Below are 19,475 nucleotides of genomic sequence, written 5' to 3' on the forward strand. Positions count from 1 at the left end.
TGTTGGCTGTGGAAAATTGTTGGTGTCGCAATGATGGTGGTCACGTATAGGAATCTCGGACTTGTTATAATAAAAGTTGTAATTTTGATCGTAATCGTATCGATTAAGAATAATGTGGTGTGGCAAGAATGTGGGGTCGTATTTTAATTCCGATTCATCGAAAGCTTGTGTGTAAGATATAATGATTGACAATAATAAAATAGTTTGCTCGTGTCTGCATTGGACTTGATCCTTTCTATGTAATGGCTCGTTGGGGTCAACGGGTGTTGAGTTATGAGATACCTCTATAATGCTATTGAAATCATATCCATATGGCAGCTGTGAAACTGGTAATGAGTAAGTATATTGATTATGAATATGAATGTGTACTGTCTTGTTTCTTCTGTTTCAGATTATCTGTTGACGAATTACTCAGCCAGGGGACCTTCATGAAACACCCGATATATCAGAAACAAACATTTTTTCTGCAACAAACACTCCGTAGAACAAGACACTGCAAGTGGTCACACTGTTAAACTATCATATTTAGTCTGTGGGTCAGATAGGTATAGATTTGAAAATTTTAAAAAAAATGACAGCTCGGAACGTTTGGAATCTAATCTCTGAGGGGATATGGAAGATACTAATAAACTTATAATTTGGGAAACACAATATAGTCGTTTGGCCAAGTCCAGAAAAGACAGGGAGAGAACACACAAAGTGGCAGCAACATGAGTGTTTTTCTTTTACTCTGGATACAATTTTCATGGAGGTGCACAAATGGTACTTGAAGGAAATGGTTTTTCCGCTCATGCTTGCCTTGCTGCCACTGAAGGAGGAAACGTCAAGGCTGATGTGGTAGAGTTGGTTGCTGGCAAACAAGGGTAGATACACTTTTTTAGGAGCAGTTTCTTCATTGGGGGAGGAGAGATCCCCGCCACTAGAGGCGTTTGGAAACACTTCTGAAGCAGTTGTTGTTGAATTTGAGACACTATTACGCAAGCACGTAGCAAAAAACAAAAAAGAAATACTTTTGGGGGGAACCTTTAAAAGCCGTTCTACCCTTTGTCCCCTGACATATGTCCTCTCACATTTCTGATGAAAATCAAGGTCGTCGTTGTGCAGAGACTCTGTAGTGCACTCTCAACTGCTTTTCATTGACACAGTTATGCAAGAAACAACCTGCCCATCCTATCGCAAAATTTATTGTAAAGAATAAGTAACATTACAGTTGATGCTGTTCTGGCAAATTTATGATAACCAAGTCGAAAGAAAGACAAAATCTGAATGTATCACATGGTCCCTTGGGCTTAAGAATGGTAAATATTGTTCAATGACCAATACAGTGCCTCCAGTGTAACCTACAGAGAGGATTAACTGGTGCAAGACATTTTTCATGATTACTTTCACATATACTACAATTACTAGTTGAAATATGCCAATGTAACAAATTCTTTAGCATGTACATTCTATTGGAAGCACAAGTGTTTCAGGCGCTTCTCAACAGGCTCAATGCTCAAAATTTAGGTTGAATTGTATGTTACAGACTTGCACGGCTTTCTCAAGCAGGAGATCCTCTTCATAGAAGACTAAAAGTGTGGGATTGAAAATGTGTTTGGAAACAAAGGAATGTTGCAGGATTATGTTCTGTTCCTGCACTGCATAGTCATCACAATTCAGCCTAAATTATGAGGTATCAGAAATGTGTTGTTCACCATTTGAAATACTTCATTCGGACTGAGCACTTTCTTGAGAGCCAGTCTGCTCAGCTTTATTGGATGCCTCGCTGGACACGGCATTGACGAGGTCATCTTCAGAAGAAGATCCCACGTCGCTGAGTTCCGATAGACGACATCCACGAAGCAGGTACCCAGAAAGACGTCCGCAGGATGCCAATACTAAGCCCAGATATGGTGGAGAGGGTTTCATCGGGCGGCTGATGTACTCCGGGTGAAATTGCACTCCCACAAAGTACGGGTGATCTTGAGAAGAAGCATAAATATACGAAACCACTGTGAAGAACGAGCATTTCTAATGAGGTAGATATGTTTAGAGCTTGTTTGCTTTTATAGTGACTACAATAAGATATCTGTTTTTAATCAGGATGGATGAAGCAGAGAAATATGACAACCATGCCTGGGCTTCCAAAATTTTACCGTGCCCATAGAGAGTCGACAGTTTATGAGCGGTGCGGCATCTAAAGTAGATAATGACATGTGGATCTCATAAACACTACAGAATGAGTTTCGCTTTCACTTTTAGCTTTACCTCGTGGTGGTGATTTATGAAGCTGGCCAAGGACCTCTTTTGCAACATGCTCAATACTCGCATTTGAAGCATATTTGGATTTGATTTCGGCTATTAGAATGACTCTAAGGGTGTTAGACAATCACATTTCTGTCCTGAATGTGTGGATATGTATATCTTGAAGTATTGCTCTTCTTGCTGTGTTAACATTAACCGGGAGGAATAGAAAAGCTGTGAAATAGCAAAAAGTGATACAAGGAACAGGAAAGTTGAGCATGAAACTAATGTTTTCTGTAGAAATTATCATGTTCATTTCTGTTTTACTCCTCCAATGAACTCGGTCTCTCAGTTACACGAACAACATTGGTGATTCCACGCCAAATGATCCAGTGGACCTGCTTGACCCTCACAAAACTATTGCAAATTTTTACGAAATTTTTTAGCAGTCCCTAATAGTGGAAAATGACATACCATGAAACGTTTCTTCCCAGATGTCAATGTGGCAGGTGCTAGACACGAGCAAAGTTCACAACTCTGGCGCAAACCCTGCGGCTCATAGAAAGCACCTACAACTTCTTTTGCGTATAGAGGAAGCCACGCTGTAACCGGTGCTGGTACACACAGGTCGGAAGTTTCGCAACTTTCCTCCTATTTCGCATTTTGTTTTTTGTGGAAAATCAAACCATTAAATTTTAATGAATATTTTTTCCTTCGAAGGTCTCATGGAATACTTCAAAAGGAAAAATCGCGAGACACTTAACATTCGCAGTCATTGCAGGAAAAATTGGGAAAGTATGCGATTTTTCCAAAATTCGCTACAGTCGAGCGTAACACACACAATCAAGAGGTCAGAAGAGATGTCTGAAACCAACACAGTTTTATAGAACGAGCCTTCCTCTACAACATATTAAAAAATCTCGAGGGTGTTTTTGCGTATACGAGATATTTTTTTTTTTTTTTGTAGTAGAGGGTATTACGGTCACAGTGACCCACGTTGCGTGTATCCAGTAGGGTGCCATATTAGTTTTTTGGGGCTCCCATTTTAATTCTTTTAATTTCCTATTTTTTCCTTCTGGTCTAGCTGGGCTTCTGCAAGGTCACCACAGTCTTTTCTTCTGCAGCATAATACGCATATTGTAATCCTTTGTGGTTAAGTTTATGCAGTGTTGTACCCGCTACCCGAAAAGGTAGCGCAATACCGATACGCGCTACCTGAGCAAACAGTAACGAAATCCCGATATCGTTACACGTACCTAAAAGTAGCGGCATACCGCTACCTTTACCCGTAAAAAGTAACGCGATACTTCATGCGCTACTTTTTAGGAAAGAAACAAACAGTATCGTTGATGACGTACTTCAAACGTCTTAAAATAATAAAATAATATCTCAAAATAATAAATCGACGTCCAATGGAGGTTACACGTAGGTTGCCTGAAGGCTAAAATTTTGAAAACCGTTTTTTTACAGATTTACTAAAGCCTACTCGGTATCCTGCAAATCTTTTTCTCTTCCTCTAAAGCAAATAAAGCACAAAGCAAGTCTACCGATAAAAGGCTCAGCAGCTTTGTCACAAAAAGAACTCGAATTGCCCGGAACGAGAAGTTAGTAAACATACCATGGTGTGCCTTTCAAATTGGACGTTGACTTCCTTGACGCACAGATAAAGCTTTCCCACTGAGGCGCATAGTAGACATCTGAACACCACGCTACTGTTTTGTACTGTAGCAGGCCATGGTCCCTCCATTGCAGCGGACAAGAAATGGCAACTGTCAAGCGCCTGAGCGTACGTGGTGCAATGTCATGTGGAATGTCATGACTCATAGCTAGCGAGGACGGCTCCAGAATGGAGTGACGTCAGTTTGCAGACAACTCCGACAACGCACCAAATCTTCAAGGTTCATCCCAAATAGGGAACACGTGGCGGACACATCCTCTTTGTAAGATAACGGCCTCTGTGCCCTCCTTTCGGCTATTTGCCCGGTATTCCCAGAATGAGTTGTGATATCGGGCAGCTTGATCGAAGGCAGGCAGAGTGGAGGTTTGATGATAGGTCGAAGTCGAGTTGTCGCGAACCCCAGCTCGGAAAGTAGCGGTAGAGCTCAAAGATTGCGCTACCGCAAATTTGTAGTGGAAGTACTTCTTTCGTTACCAGTTTAAAAAGGTAGCGCGATCTCTACTCCACTAGCAAAAAAAGTAACGGATACGGTAGCGCCGTTACTAGTAGCGGCGCTACGTACAACACTGAGTTTATGGCATTGTTTCCGGTATGCACAGTGCCGGCGATGGACATTGGGGACTAGCAGTGATGGCTAGGTCTACGTAATACTTTTTTCTGTGTTAGCTAAATCCTGCGTGGATGAGCTTTTTGACAATCGTATCCTACCGAAAGATCCGCGGCACGCTGCAATAGTTCAGTTGCTGAGCTCGATATATCTAGCCAATTTTCCAGCCCGTCAGCACAAAACAACACAGAAAAAAGACAAACAAAAACCGAACTTGATCCACACGAGAGACTTCCTCTCTCTCGTTCTGACGCTTTTGTAGCGAGGACAGATCCTGAGACAGATCCTGAGACAGATCCTGAGGGACCACCAAAGGATACACGACAGCAGGCGGGTACGTCACCATTTAGCAAAATTTTTTATCGCGTTAGATGAAACACCCAGGACATGTGACTGACTGTGTATCTCCACTACATATTAATGTATTGTAGTCCCTAAGCTCCCAAGAAACATATTCGCAGCTTCTACAACTGTATTCAGCAAAAGAGATATAGTTTGTAAGCTGATGTAGTTTCCCAACTAGAGAATATGGATTGCTGCAGAATGCTTTGGATCTTGAGACTCCCATTGCCAACATAATGCACACGTCAAAGCCTCAAGTAGAGGTTTTCTTTATATTCTGACAGAAAATGCCACGAATGAGCAGTAACTGTTTGCTGATGGATATACTGTAGCTATTCAAAATATTCAAAGTACCATCAACAATTATTCGATTCACAACTGCAAAAAATATTTGAAATGTATTCGTAGTGTCTCTGAAATATTGGTATTTGATTCGCAATAGAAATTTTGCTATTTGCCCAGCTCTAGTATTTTATGGAACAACAGCAACAAGACTAGCTGGCATCCACGTCCATATGGTTGTAGTCCAACCAAGTTGTTGTTAAACCCGATTAATTGTAAACAACGACAATTAGCCAAGGCAGGTACATTTATGGACAGACACGAGCACGTAAGCCTCAAATGCCCCAAAGCTTTTTCCTAACACACCCAACTCCAGTTTGATTGTGCCGCGAAGCAACTGTGAGTGGCGTACAGACGTGGGGAAAGTCCTGAGACAGCACAGCCGGTTGTAGGATTCCAACCATGACCTTGGTTACCACCAACGAGCGGACGCCCACTCAACCATGCTACTTCTGTATGGGAGTTGATGAACGCACGCTGACATGGTACAAGTCATCAAAGTCAAGACTGTGATAGTCTCATCTAATCCGGGTGGAAGCCACAAGTGGAGCCAGACCTCCAAGGTAGGAGGTTCTCAATACCCAAACCTCGCTGATCTTGGGTGCGCCCACACAAAGAGGAGTGATGAAAATATACAATATTTCAACATTTAATAACGTGATTATGTATGGGGTGCCATGATCGGTCAAGTACGAGATTGCAAGTAGTTTGAAAAGCAAATAATCTAAAACCTATTCAAGAATGCTGCTTTGCGTTTATATAATTTTTCTCCTCAGATTTGCACGATTTCGCCCACGGCAGGTAAGAGGAGCTCTGCATACAAGGCAAACTCGTGGCTATGGTGTTGGTCGTGTTGCCACGTCGGTGCGAAACCATAGCCTATCGCAAACACGTCTAAACTCGTTTTTCAAAAACTTTGCCGCAAAATCCAGTGCAAACTCGATAGATTCGTCTCAGGTGCACATGTCTGGGACAGTTTGTGTCCCGTTCCCTCACTGATGGATCATGCCCTGGGTGTGCCCTATCTGCAGACGCACTCTTCGTGGTCACCCTGCATGGTTGCCATTCTTTCATGTGCTCACCAGTTTGCTGCTGCACCAACTCATGGTGTGCCGCATACCAAGACAAGTTCCCTTCTAGTTCGAGCCACGTACGAAAAATGGCTCCCTAAAGGTTCAAAATACTCAAAATGTGTTGGTTCTATTCACAATCATTGTGCTGAAGGCAAGATAAATGTCCAAATATGGCAATCGAGAGACGCGATTCCTGTCGATGACTGCTTTATTTCGAGAGAAAAAATGTGACTCACCAGCGTACTCAATGACTTCCATCCTTTTTCCTGTCGTGTCTTTACCGACAAATCGCAGTCCAGCTCTTTCAAAGTCAGCAACATAGAGTGGATTCACCTCGTATCTGTGTCGGTGCCTCTCTTCGATAATGTCAGCATTGTGGTAGAGCTTCCCTGAAAGGACACTGGTATATATAAAGCAGATAAAGTGAGTAAAGCAACTTACGAAGGATAGAGTCACTGCTCCCAAAGATGGTTTCTCTCTTTCCTAGCCTCATCGTGCCACCCATTTGGCCAACATGATGCTCCGGCATCTCAATTACCTTCAAAGTCACACATAACACACATGCCAAGTATTGATAAAATATAAAAGATACTCACAACAGGCCTCACTGTTTCTGGGTCAATCTCAGCAGAATTGGCCTCTGTCCAGCCAATGACGTTGCGAGCAAATTCTATGATGGCGCACTGCAGTCCGAGACAGACCCCTGCGACCAAATGAATAATCGTAAACACACCTCTATGAATCTTGCAACAACCAACCTAGGAATGGCTTCTTGGACTTCCTGGCCCATTCTATCGCAGCAATTTTCCCCTCAATGCCTCGACTACCAAATCCACCAGGCACAAGGATACCACTGCGTAACAAGGATATCTTGCAGGACACATCCTCTATACAGGAAGACTTACTCTGAAGAACATAGATTCTGCCAAGCTGCGTGAAACTTAACAGGGTCCTCCAACTTCATCTGTGATTCCAGCTCTTCAGCATCGATGTACTGTTTTTAAAAATGTATTTAGAGTGACAAAGGTCAACCCACGTCCTTTACCTTGATGGTCAGTTTATGGTTACACGCGAGGGCTGAATGTTGTAGGGCCTTGATGACCGACGAATAAGCATCTTCTAGCTTGGTATATTTTCCAACCAGACCGATGGTCACTTCGCGGATGAGCCTCTCTGCCTTGACAGCCAAGTCCCTCCAACGATACATGAGTCTCCGAGGACGTGGAGCAGGTACAGCAAGGTGAAGCCGTTCCGCAAACAATTCCACAATGCCTTGTTCTTCCATAAAGATTGGGACGTGGTAGATGGAAGGCACATCGTGCATGCACAGCACTTGACGGGGTTCCACGTGACAGAAGTTTGAGATCTTTTCCCTGACATCTCGGGTAATTTCATTTTCACTTCGACAAACTATCTGTAGATTACAAAGTGTCAGATATAGTTGTAAATATCGTCTTCATGGGTGGCTTCCATTGTAGCTATACAGAAGGCGTGATATATGAAAACAACTCTTTCTTTGTTCATCTTTCATTCCCTTTTGCTGCTTAGATTTGCATCAGAAACCGCTTTTATCTAAGGATGCCACTAAGACTGCAAATAATAGTTAACTAATATTTTTTCGACAGCGTTTCCTCGTTACTTTGAGCCCCAGAAGTGACACAAGTTGGACCCACGTTTATAGGGAATGCAGTATGTCTTACAAAAGAAACAGGTACTTACAAGATCAGGTGTCAATCCTAAACCCCTAAGTTCCCGGACACTGGCCTGTGTTGGCTTTGTCTTGTGTTCGCCAGTTGTCCTCGGCTAAAGGAACAGAATCATCACTGCCAACATCTCTTGCAGGTTTTACCTACTTGTGGAACGAGGCTGACGTGAACGCAGCAGAAATTTTCTCTCTTGACCCTAAACTGGAACTGACGGAAGGCCTCTACAAAGGGCATGCCCTCAATGTCTCCTATGGTACCACCCAGCTGAAACACAGCGCACATTCACACGCATTCATTCATCTAGGTCCACTCACCTCTATAATGCACACTTCTGGGGTGAAATTAGAGTCACCGACCGGAACAAGCGCTACCCGTTCCACCCATTCCTGAATAGCGTCCGTTACGTGTGGCACAACCTAGAACAAAACTTGCGCTTTAGTTGCAGTAAAAGAAAAGTAAGCGAGCTACATGGCAGCAGAATATCCTCGAGATTGAGGACGCATAAACCAGCAGAACACAAAAATGTTTTAAATCAAATAACTACGGAAAAAGATGCTGACACCTCCATGACTCAAACCTAGACGCTCCTCAGTTCCCTGCCCCGGCTAATTCTCGTTGTTTACGTTGTATGCGGGATAAGGGGAACAAAACACTGCCAAACTACCCTGGTGGTTAAGGAACGCAACTAACTCATCCTTCAAGAAGAAGGTATTCTGCGAGAGAAACTTTTGACCTGGGACTGATATACAAGCTCTCATCAGTAAAATTCCATCTTTTGGACGAGGTAATTGTGGAGCTTAATGAAATTATCTCAAACACTCCCGAAACCTAGTGTCGTAAGAGAAGCACAACCCCAGAGTAATCCAAAGCACTGAATGGATTAAAAATCTGCAATCAAAGATAGATGGCACTTTATCCAAATAGGATGTCTGTCTACTAAATAAATCGAGAAAAAAAAATCTGAGGAAAGAGACACCTGAGCCTTATAAAACATGAACCTACTAATACCAGTGTTGGGGGCAACTCGTTACTGCAACTGAGCTACTTTTTTTCGGTAACTTTTATCCGAGGTGGAGTCACTCGTTCCGATTACACGGAGCCTTCTCAACAGATGGTGCCACAAGCCACCGCGTAATGTCATCTTTAATCAGCGAGAAATCGAAAGTGGCATGGTGCATCTACGACTTAGTGATGGGCAACCCAGTTCGCTTTGGTGAATTTGTTCATTCAGTCAAGTTGGATTCACTGAATCGTTCACCGTGACGTCATAACATTATGCGGCCAACTCAAACGGCATGGTCTGTGGCCAGCTTGCTCGAGTCACGTGAGATTTCTACAGTGCGCCAAGTTTGACCAGGTCAGCGCCTTTCGGAATACGTCGTCTGATTGTGCGTGCTTTCTAGAATTATACCTACATCTTTCAGACTTTCGTAGCATCTGTTTTTATTTGCCTATGTACAAGGGATGTCATTGATATGTGCATGTCACGCAAAAATGTGAACTGAATTCATGACCGAACACTCGCCGATGTGTTAATTCAATCGCTAAACCTGACAGTCACATGCCGGTCATATGTGATCATAAGCCACAAGCGAAAAAAGAAATGGAAAAGAAACAACTGATCCTGTTGCACCGTAATGATCTCTTCAGTCTACTTGGTCCCTCTACCTTGAGGCCATGCTTAGCTTATCTCCCGCATTCAACACTGCATTACCAACCTTACAGCGGCAAACATAGATGGCTACACTGCCAACTAGACAAAGGAGAAATGCGCAAGTATCGTTGGTATCATGCGTAGGCTGTAGTGAATGAGTTAATTCAGTTCATTCACAAGTCTACTTGGTTCAAGCACGTCTTGTAAACAGAGATGGGAATTCTAGTTCTCAGTCCCAATCCTCTGAACACTCTACAAGGATTGCATCTGGCAGGTGCCATAGGTGGGCATTTTGGTGCAACCTCACTCACCTTCACCTCACGACTTGATTCAAACTGATATACGCGGCCCCTTGAATCACCCTCCCCATCTCTAGTGGTCGCACCCTTCAACTTGAAATCTGCTCAAGCCCTCATGGCAGGCCTCACAGCCGTTCATCCTCACATGAATTCAACTCATTGTTTACTTCAGTACGCTGGTCTGGTGTAGCTTCTTTACACGGAGGGTATTGGTCCGTTTTAGGGGATGCAGCGCGGTGTTTGTCAACTCGCGCCAATCATTATTTAGATCTCGGTGCAATAAAACGTTATTTTATGACTTTGGTGGCAGTGATACGAGCGCAACGATCCATTTTAAAGGGGTCCGCGTTTTCGAAATTTTACGGCCACCTCTGCTTAATCTCAGTGCATGTTGAAATGCTACCTCTTGTCATTAGGACATCGGAGCCAGCAATTACGAGTCCATTGGTTGAAACTGATTTCTGAGAAACGTATACGAAGATGTACATTTGCGGCGTAAAATCCGAGTAGTCTGTAAAAATTTACAAAATCCCCGCTACGCTGCGTTTGTTTTCGTCACTATTTTTGCTGGCAGTAAGGTGACGCGGTGTCATGGCAACCCCCTTGGTAAAAAGCAAACCAATCAGAGGAGCGAAACTGTGACTGACTGGTCGAGCCTCTTTTTGTGACTCCTCCGAATGGCCAGACTCGCTCTTAATATACGGCTCTGAAAGCTGCAAGTTCATTTTCGTTACCTGTAACTTCATTAGTAACTCTGTCACATTTTTTGCGCAGTAACTTAACTGGTAACGAGTTCCTTTTGACAAGTAACTTCCTCATCTCCGCTAAATACCATTGGGTCATTCCATGCCAAACGTCAAGGGGGCGTTGTTTGAATACCCCTTTTGGAGTATTTCAGTTCACCCTGTTTGTCATTGTCTTTGACTATGCGCACATACCAGCTTTTGCCAGTGCCAAACGCACATGCAGCACATGGGCATGTTGCCTACCAGCGTGTATATTTTTCTTATTTTTGAAAATACCGTACGCTCTGTGCTGTACAAGGTTGTGGATAGGCTGCCCGACACATATGAAAAGGCCATAACCATCCCTGGGAGATTTTGCAATGTTGTCAAAACCAAGTGTCCGTGCGGGACATACAGGGTTTTCTAAAGACAAGTTTATATGTGTTGTCTCGCAAGTTTGTAGTAATGTGTAACTGATCACCCCCATTTTGAGCTCTTAAGTGCAATATAAATAGAAGAAAACGCAGTGTGACTGTTTTCCTTCCCTCGAGCGAACGCGAGGGTCGTAGCACTGTATGCAATATAAAAATTAATTTCTCGCGTTCAAAAAATATAACCCTCGACATTTTTCAATATGTTTGAGAAGAAGCATTATACTAATTGTTTGCACTTGGGGTGAATGCAGGCATATTGGGCAAAATTGACGTTTTCTTCATTTTTTTTTACTCTGAAACAGTGACAGCTGAGACGTCAATTGTTTACTTTGAACAAGTAGTGACTACCACGTGATTTTTTTTCCTGACGACCAGTCTAAAGACAGATGCTCAGCACTCACAAGTAACATCACGTTTTTTGCCATATTTGCGTCTCGGAAAAACTATCGTAATTATAGGCAATGTGCATTTGCGTGCCTAGGTTGTATGAACATGTTCTTTGCATAGAGTTCACAGTTTACAGAACACTTCCGAGTTTTGTTTTTCTTTTCTTTTTTTTTTTGAAGCTTCAGAAAAAAGATGATACGTAAAATACGGTTTGCAGCATTTAGCGAAACTTGAGAAGGACGTTATCTCGAGACAGTTAATAATTGGACTTTAGAATTTCTGTACGACGTAATAAAGAGTGCACACAATTTTCATAAAGATCCGAGCCCCCGGGACATTTGGCGTTGAATGACTCCACTATGTCACTGCCTAAACCCGTCGGTTCCATCTGCATTCTGAACAACAAGGAACAAACACTTGCTGCAGCACTGAGCAATACGTGAATACTAGAGCTGCGTCAATATCTAAAACTCGAATAACGTATTTTCACGCGTATTAGCCGCGGCTTATGCGCGTTTTTTTTTTTTTTTCGCGGACGCTCTGCGGCTTATTCGCGGGTGCGGCTTATCTGGTGACTATTTTTCATGGTACTTTCCCCATACCCCGGATTAAACGAAAGGGCCAACAGTGCCTCATGTTTTTCGGAACGGGACCGCCCTGCCAGTGCACGAACAATACCGAACAGGGGCGGGTCCACATTCGAGTGGACTGACCTTCCGAATACATTCCCCCACACAGGTTTAACAAAAGGGGTGACAGTGATTCATGTCTCCTGGAGCACCACTAACCCGTCAATCAACGAAAGATATGCAACAAGGGCACAATCCGATCTTAGTAGAACACTAGAACTGACCTCCTTTGTTATACGGCATTCCGACACCGGAATGTGGACAGGGTTTATGGCCTTCCCGACGGTCTCCTCTGTCGGCAGACCCACAGGAAGGGTTCAATACACCTGACATCGGGATGAAACGTGTTCAGCTAAGCGTCAGTTCTCATTTGACCAGAGCAGCAGCATTCGTGGACACGGGCATGGCAGTTAGAGGTGAGGCATGGCTCCAACGCGAAGGCACAGCTACGACAGCGGCTTCAAACTAAAAGTCGTCGACTTCGCGGACCAGTACGGGAACAGGGCAGCTGGCAGGGAGTATGGCGTCGACGAGCGTTGAGCGTCTCTATTGATTTTGTATGTGCATCACTAGTTTAGTGCACAAAGCAGTCGCGTCGTATTACCCGCGGCTTATCTGCGAGTGCGGCTTATCTGCAAAAACATTTTCAAAATGTATCTAAAAACGAGTCCTGCGGCTTATCTGCGGTGCGGCTAATACGCGTGAAAATACAGTATTTTGAAACTTTGAATAATGAAGAGGTTGAAACAACTATCTTAGACAAAAATATGCGAGTGAATCACGGATACAAACGTTTCGCTGACGTCCGACATTAGTTGCATCATGAAATGTCTCGAGAAAGTCCACCTCAGTGTGTGGATTCAATTACCAAATGATGAAACATGACTGCCCCAATTGGTTGGATGTAATTGTTAGTTTATACCAACAAAATGCTTTGTTGGGCTAGTTGGTAATTCATTGCTAGACCGGGAAAAAACACAGCGCGAAAACAACAACCACGGGAGGAACATAGTTGGAGGTTCCTCCCGTGGTTGTCGTTTTCGCACTGTGTTTGTTCCTGGTCTAGCAGTTAGTTTATATTTCAAGCTCACAGAAGCAGTGCATAGAAGCAGGGCAAACCCCATGTAAACAACATGTAGACAACAAAGGATGTTCTCTTGTTCCCAGGCACCTCATATTTCTATTCAAATCTGACTGTCGTGGAAAACGTCTCGATTGGCAGTCAAGGTTTGTGTGGTCTAGCCTCAGAAAATGTCCAAGTTTGTACGCCCCACATACCTGGACAGTCTTCCCTAGATAATCACCCCTCCGTTCTTTGTTGATGACGTGTTGATAAATTTTCCCCGTTGTTATGTTGTTGTCACGATGAAGAGTGATGTCCAGGAAGCGCTCGTAGTTGCCCAGGTCCAAATCGACTTCACCGCCATCGTCCAACACAAACACCTCGCCTGTTTCGTAAGAAATTTTTACGAATCATTTTACTCAAAACTCGGGAATGTGTAGAGCGTGTTGGATGGGACTGAACATGATTGAGAACAGACGACACAACACTCCTCTATGTGTCTTTGTCCTTCCGCATTCTCAATCGTGCTCAAAACTCGTATTTTCGACTGTAGCATTCTCATTCTTACGCAAAATTGCATTCTCATGGTCTGACATACAATGTACAGTGTAGTTTACCATAAAGGGGTGGCACATGTTGTTCTTGAACGTTTTCACAGCAAAAAACACAAGAAAGCCCAATGTACTGGTTTACAACTACAGTAGAATCGTTTCAATAACCTCATACATGATTGAAACCTGGTTGCTTGAGCACATTGGCCTCACTCCATAAACACAAATATGTTGCATAATCTAAAAACCCCTGAGACACACAAGGGACAGACACAACATAAAGTCTCCTCCCTAGTCTCGGGGGGGTTTACATTATGCATCATCTTAGCCATTTTTTCATTCCCAAATATGGAGGAACAAGAAAGAAGAAATGTACCATGTTCGTAGGGTGAGAAAGTTCCAGCATCTATGTTTATGTAGGGATCAATTTTGATAGAAGTCACTCGAAGACCACAAGCCTTTAAGATTGTTCCAACACTGCTGGCAATCACTCCTTTTCCTATGCCACTAATCACACCTCCTGTGACCAAGATGTATTTCATGGCTGCGCTTCTTACCTAGAAAATTGCATTAAAACACTTTTCTCAACACCCAAGCGAGACTCCTATTCCAAGTGAAATTGCGTATTTTCTCGCAAACTGAATGGGAAACTGCAAGCCCATACCACCGAAGGAAGTGCCGCTTCATAAAGACATCCCAAAAAATATTGCTCGCTTGGCAAGCCCTTGCTTACCGTGTGCCGTACAGAGCTATGCCATCCACGCCTCGTTGCCTCAACGCTAACAATGCTTGGCAATTATTTTGACAAAGCAAAGGAAGTGTGTTCAATTTGGTAATGCTAATAAGACACCATTGAATACCACAACTGCATCATTTGGTAGGCGTTTTCACTCAACCTGTAAATGCATTTAGGTCAGTTATATAACTATTTGCTTCCGCTATACAATTATTCGCTTCGTATTTGCTTCCCACAGCTGTAAAAGATGTATTGGAAAGGCTAGAAACGGCGTGTAAAGCCCAAATCTTAGGATATATTCGTACACATCAGATTTCAGACGAGACTGATTGAATTGTGTCGTCCCTTCGTGTTCCCTAGTCTCAGGGTTTTACATCATGCATCATCTTCACCAGCTCCTAGCCATTTCGCCTCCTAGCCATTTTTTTATTGACTGATGTGTCGATCAATCACAGCTATCGCGATTTCTATTTGTCTGCCAGCTTTTCAAAGAAATTTCAGCAAAGTGAAAAGTGAACAGACAATTGGATAGTGAAAATAATGTTCATATAATGAACATAGGGATATCCCAACTCCCTCATCCAATTTTTGTTGTCACCATGCACTTGAACGATCCTAGCAGTGTACGCAGCATGCTCTCCTGGACTGAACCCCCCACTATAAAAGACTGAGCAGACAAAATGCGCAACCAACTCAAGTATTTTTTTGCCAATTTGTGCGCTTTGAAGTAACATAACCTGAGTCTTGACGGAACAACTATAGCGACGAGCTACGTGTCTCATTGTTCCTGAATATGCGGTAAAACAGGCTGTCATCACAGTTACGCATATATATATTTCTGGAGGGGAACTTGCACTACGAAATGCACTTCCAAAGGACGGCGCTCGTCATAGCGCATGCTTAATGGAGCACGTGTCGCACTCGCCATGGACGCCCAGTGCGTGCAATTTTTCTCGGGCCCTTGATTCAAAGACGTCCTGTACTAATCATGACACATCTATTTGTTATTTCTACACGAGAGAGTGACCCGAATGTTAACAATGATGTCTTAACATCCCCTCGGCACTTGGCAATGAGTCACAGAACTATATGTTTTTACAAACTCGCACACAGAAATACACGTGTTTCTTGACAGACGTATGTTCAGATCCATCACAATAAAATTATAGAATAAGGAGAGAAATGTTGGGAAGCACCTACGGGCGGCGAGAACTTTGCAACCAACCGCCTTGCCACCGACGCGGACAGCCTCAGGGCACGCGTCATTTGTTCAGATACTCCGACTTCCGGAGCTGTGTTGCTTTTACAATTTCGCAGTGTTAAAACAATTTTTTGTAATTAAATTGCAATTTTTTGTCACAAACCCTCCGAGCAAGTTTCCGCGCAGTCGACGGTGATAACAACGATATCCAAGCCAAGACAGGACACTGTTTTGGCGCTATTATAGCGCTATTGCCGTCTCTGCAGGGATATGAGGAGAGGCTAGCTAGCATATTTCTTCATGCAAGTTCCGTTTTTCAACTCATAAGTAAGTAACAGGCAAAGAAAGTAAGAAAATGATTCTTCGTACTGCCACGATGGCTGGCCGCAAGCGCATAGCCGCTGAGGAAGCCAACGATTATTGTGCTCCGGATCCTGACGATTTCTTCCCAGACATTGACGACGGTTTGAACGACTCGAATGATGCTTCACCCGACGTTGACTTCGGAGCGCGAACCCGCGGTAAACGACGTCGAGGCGAAGGTCGTGGCAGGGGCCGTGGCCGTGGCGGTCGAGGAAGAGGTGCTCGACGTAACGTTACTGATGGTGGCATAGTGGACGACCCAAGCAGCCTTTACGAAATCGTCAAACAAGGTCGCCACTCTTTGACTGTTGTGATCGATGATTGGATTGAATCCTACAAGCAAGATAAAGATGCAGCCCTGAGCGACTTGATTACTTTCTTCTTTAACTGTTCTGGCTGTAAAGGAAGGGTGTCACCCCAGATTATGATGAGTATGGACCATACACAGCTCATACGTAAGATGACGGAAGAGTTTGACGAAGAAAGCGGGGATTATCCGCTCATCATGTCAGGACCTCAATGGAAGAAGTTTCGACAAAGCTTCTGCGAGTTTGTTCAAGTACTTGTGCGTCAGTGTCAGTACAGCATCATCTATGACCAGTTTCTCATGGACAATGTCATTTCGATACTGACAGGATTATCCGATTCTCAAGTATGTTTGTCTTGTTTGTTAAAGAATGAATTAACACTTTTGCATTTCAGGTCCGAGCATTCCGCCACACTGCATCGTTGGCTGCCATGAAGCTGATGACAGCCTTGGTGGACGTAGCCCTCAACCTGAGCATCAGCTTCGACAATACTCAGCGCCAGTATGAGGCAGAGCGACAAAAAAACCGTGACAAACGTGCCACCGAACGTCTGGAACTTCTCATGACTAAGCGTCAAGACTTGGAGGATAACGTTGATGAGATCAAAAACATGCTGACATACATGTTTAAAAGTGTTTTTGTTCATAGATACCGCGACACTCTGCCAGAAATCCGTTCCATCTGCATGCTCGAAATTGGCCAGTGGATGAAAAAATTCCACCAGCACTTTTTGGATGATTCATACTTGAAGTACCTCGGGTGGACACTTCATGACAAAGTAGGTGACGTACGACTCAAATGTCTCCAGGCGCTTCTGCCATTATATGCATCTGAAGAGCTTACCAGCAAGATGGAGCTGTTTACAAACAAATTTAAGGATCGCATCGTAGCAATGACGCTCGACAAAGAATACGAAGTGGCAGTTCACGCTGTCAAGCTTGTTATCAGCATCCACATGCATCATCGTGACATCTTATCTGACAAGGACTGTGAACATGTGTACGAGTTGGTATATAGCTCTCACCGTGCGGTTGCCCAAGCTGCTGGAGAGTTCCTCAACGAACGTTTGTTCCAACCAGACGAAGCTGCTGTTCAAGGGTTGAGAACAAAGCGTGGAAAGAAGCGTTCTGTCAACACTCCTCTCATCCGGGATCTTGTTCAGTTCTTTATCGAGAGTGAACTTCATGAACATGGCGCCTATCTTGTGGACAGTCTCATTGAGAGCAATCCTATGATGAAAGATTGGGAGTGCATGACAGACTTACTTCTCGAAGAACCCGGACCTGCGGAGGAACAGCTCGATGATCGTCAAGAAACGTCATTAATTGAGATTATGGTTTGCTGCGTCAAACAAGCTGCAACTGGAGAACCACCTGTAGGCCGTGGGCCAAACAGAAAACAGATGTCCAACAAAGAAATGAAACAAGTTTGCGATGACAAAGTAAAACTCACCGAACACTTCATCCAAGCACTTCCCAGCTTGTTGCACAAGTACATTGCTGACCAGGAGAAAATTGCAAATCTCATGGTGCTGCCACAATACTTTGAGCTCGAGATCTACACGTCGAGCAGACAAGAAAAATCGCTCGACATCCTCCTCAAGCTCATTCACGATATCGTTGAGCGACACGAAGACACAGAGGTGCTGGAGACTTGTGCCAAAACCTACGAAGCACTGTGCAGCGAAGAACTTGCCGTCCACTCACGGTGCATGGTTTCCAGAGGGACTTTGGTCGACTCGCTTGTTGGAAAATACAAGAACGCACTGACAAGTTACGCTGATGCCGGGGAGGAGGCAGATGAAGATGAAGTTTATGCCGTTCAGACAGCACTCAAGAAGGTGTCCATATTCTACAGCTGTCATAATCTGGGCCCTTGGACCATCTGGAATGATATCTATGACTTTTGGGTGAAAGGGTCAAGTGAGAGACACTTGCCCATGCTAGGAGTAAAATATGCAATCTCTTGTTGCACCGCAGGGATAATGTGGGACTTGGCTAGATTGGATGATGGCAACATACAGATGCAAGATGTGCACAATCTGAAAGCCAGACTTAGAGAGTTTATGGATACTATGGTTCACATGTTGTGTGCTCGACAAGATTCTTTGAAAGAAGAAGCTTTCATCAGCATTTGTGACCTCCTCATTGTCTTCTGTCGGCAACTTGGAGATACTGAACCATTTAACTCTCTTGTCTATGAACCAGATCGAAGCCTCCAAGGCAACCTTGGCAAATTCATCCAGAACAACGTTTTTGTTGAAGACGATACTGCGTATGAGGACGACCAGGATGAACATCGCAAAATTGAGGAACTTCATAAGCGACGGAACTTTCTCGCCTGTTTCTGTAAACTCGTCGTCTACAATGTCATCAGCGTTCGACAGGCATCGGATGTCTTTAAGCACTACGTTCGCTTCTACAATGATTATGGAGACATAATCAAGGCAACCCTGGGTAAAGCTCGTGAGATCAACAAGGTAAACTGTGCTCGAACGATGGTTGCATCTCTGACGACTCTTTTCAACAACCTGGAACGTGACCAGAATGGAGTGGTCAATAGACAAGGCGAAAGCTTCGTAGCTATCAAAGAACTGGCCAAAAGATTTGCCCTTTCTTTTGGACTGGACCAAGTAAAGAATCGAGACTCTGTAGCAGCTCTTCATCGAGAAGGCATCGTATTTGCCTGTACGCCTTTTGAGTCATCCCTTAATCCATTGGGTCCTCCACAGAACCTTCCATTTCTTGAGCTGCTCTGTGAGTTTACAAACAAGTTGATGAAACCAGACAAGAAGGTTGTGCTCCAGTACCTCGACCGACATGTTCAGGCTAAGCTACCGGCATCACGTGCTGACGATTGGCAGCCTTTGCTTATGTATCGGACCAGCCTTGTTCATGGAGAGGCTGAACAGCCTGTAGCCAGGGCTCCAGGGAGACAGTATAGGGGACGCAAGCGGCAACGTGGTGACGATGACGGCGGCCATGTTGGTGAAGAGGAAGAGATGGATTCAGATCGTGGTTCAGACGGGGAATTTCGTCACTGAAACTTTCACTTGGCAAAATATGTTTTGCAGGTTGTACTCTTAGCATTATTTATTCGACGTGTAATAAAGTGTTTCAAATGTGTTTCAGTTGTTTATGATGTTAAGAACAGC

The 19,475-nt window shown here is 43.9% G+C and overlaps 2 protein-coding genes across 4 annotated transcripts; one reads left to right on the forward strand and one right to left on the reverse strand.

Annotated features, from left to right (window-relative positions):
• Positions 1 to 1,168: 1,168 nt before the first annotated feature.
• On the reverse strand, positions 1,169 to 15,848 carry LOC135387763 (CTP synthase 1-like). 3 transcript variants are annotated; one of them, XM_064616865.1, is made up of 13 exons: positions 15,650 to 15,848; positions 14,090 to 14,270; positions 13,378 to 13,547; positions 8,286 to 8,387; positions 8,119 to 8,235; positions 7,985 to 8,068; positions 7,311 to 7,679; positions 7,171 to 7,259; positions 7,024 to 7,118; positions 6,862 to 6,968; positions 6,707 to 6,803; positions 6,502 to 6,654; positions 1,169 to 1,961 (listed from the first exon to the last, which is right to left on the reverse strand). In XM_064616865.1, the coding sequence occupies exons 1-13, from the start codon at positions 15,713 to 15,715 to the stop codon at positions 1,708 to 1,710; spliced, it is 1,884 nt and encodes a 627-aa protein (XP_064472935.1). In that variant the 5' UTR covers positions 15,716 to 15,848; the 3' UTR covers positions 1,169 to 1,707. The 3 variants fall into 3 exon arrangements, with proteins under 3 accessions (XP_064472935.1, XP_064472936.1, XP_064472937.1); XM_064616866.1 differs by having other exon boundaries at positions 15,646 to 15,848; XM_064616867.1 differs by lacking the exon at positions 15,650 to 15,848 and adding an exon at positions 14,447 to 14,594.
• On the forward strand, positions 15,839 to 19,446 carry LOC135387762 (cohesin subunit SA-1-like). Its single transcript, XM_064616864.1, has 2 exons — positions 15,839 to 16,665; positions 16,716 to 19,446. The coding sequence occupies exons 1-2, from the start codon at positions 16,006 to 16,008 to the stop codon at positions 19,362 to 19,364; spliced, it is 3,309 nt and encodes a 1,102-aa protein (XP_064472934.1). The 5' UTR covers positions 15,839 to 16,005; the 3' UTR covers positions 19,365 to 19,446.
• Positions 19,447 to 19,475: the final 29 nt, after the last annotated feature.

The sequence above is a fragment of the Ornithodoros turicata genome, chromosome 3, assembly GCF_037126465.1.
Source record: "Ornithodoros turicata isolate Travis chromosome 3, ASM3712646v1, whole genome shotgun sequence".
In the NCBI taxonomy this organism is placed as follows: domain Eukaryota; kingdom Metazoa; phylum Arthropoda; class Arachnida; order Ixodida; family Argasidae; genus Ornithodoros; species Ornithodoros turicata.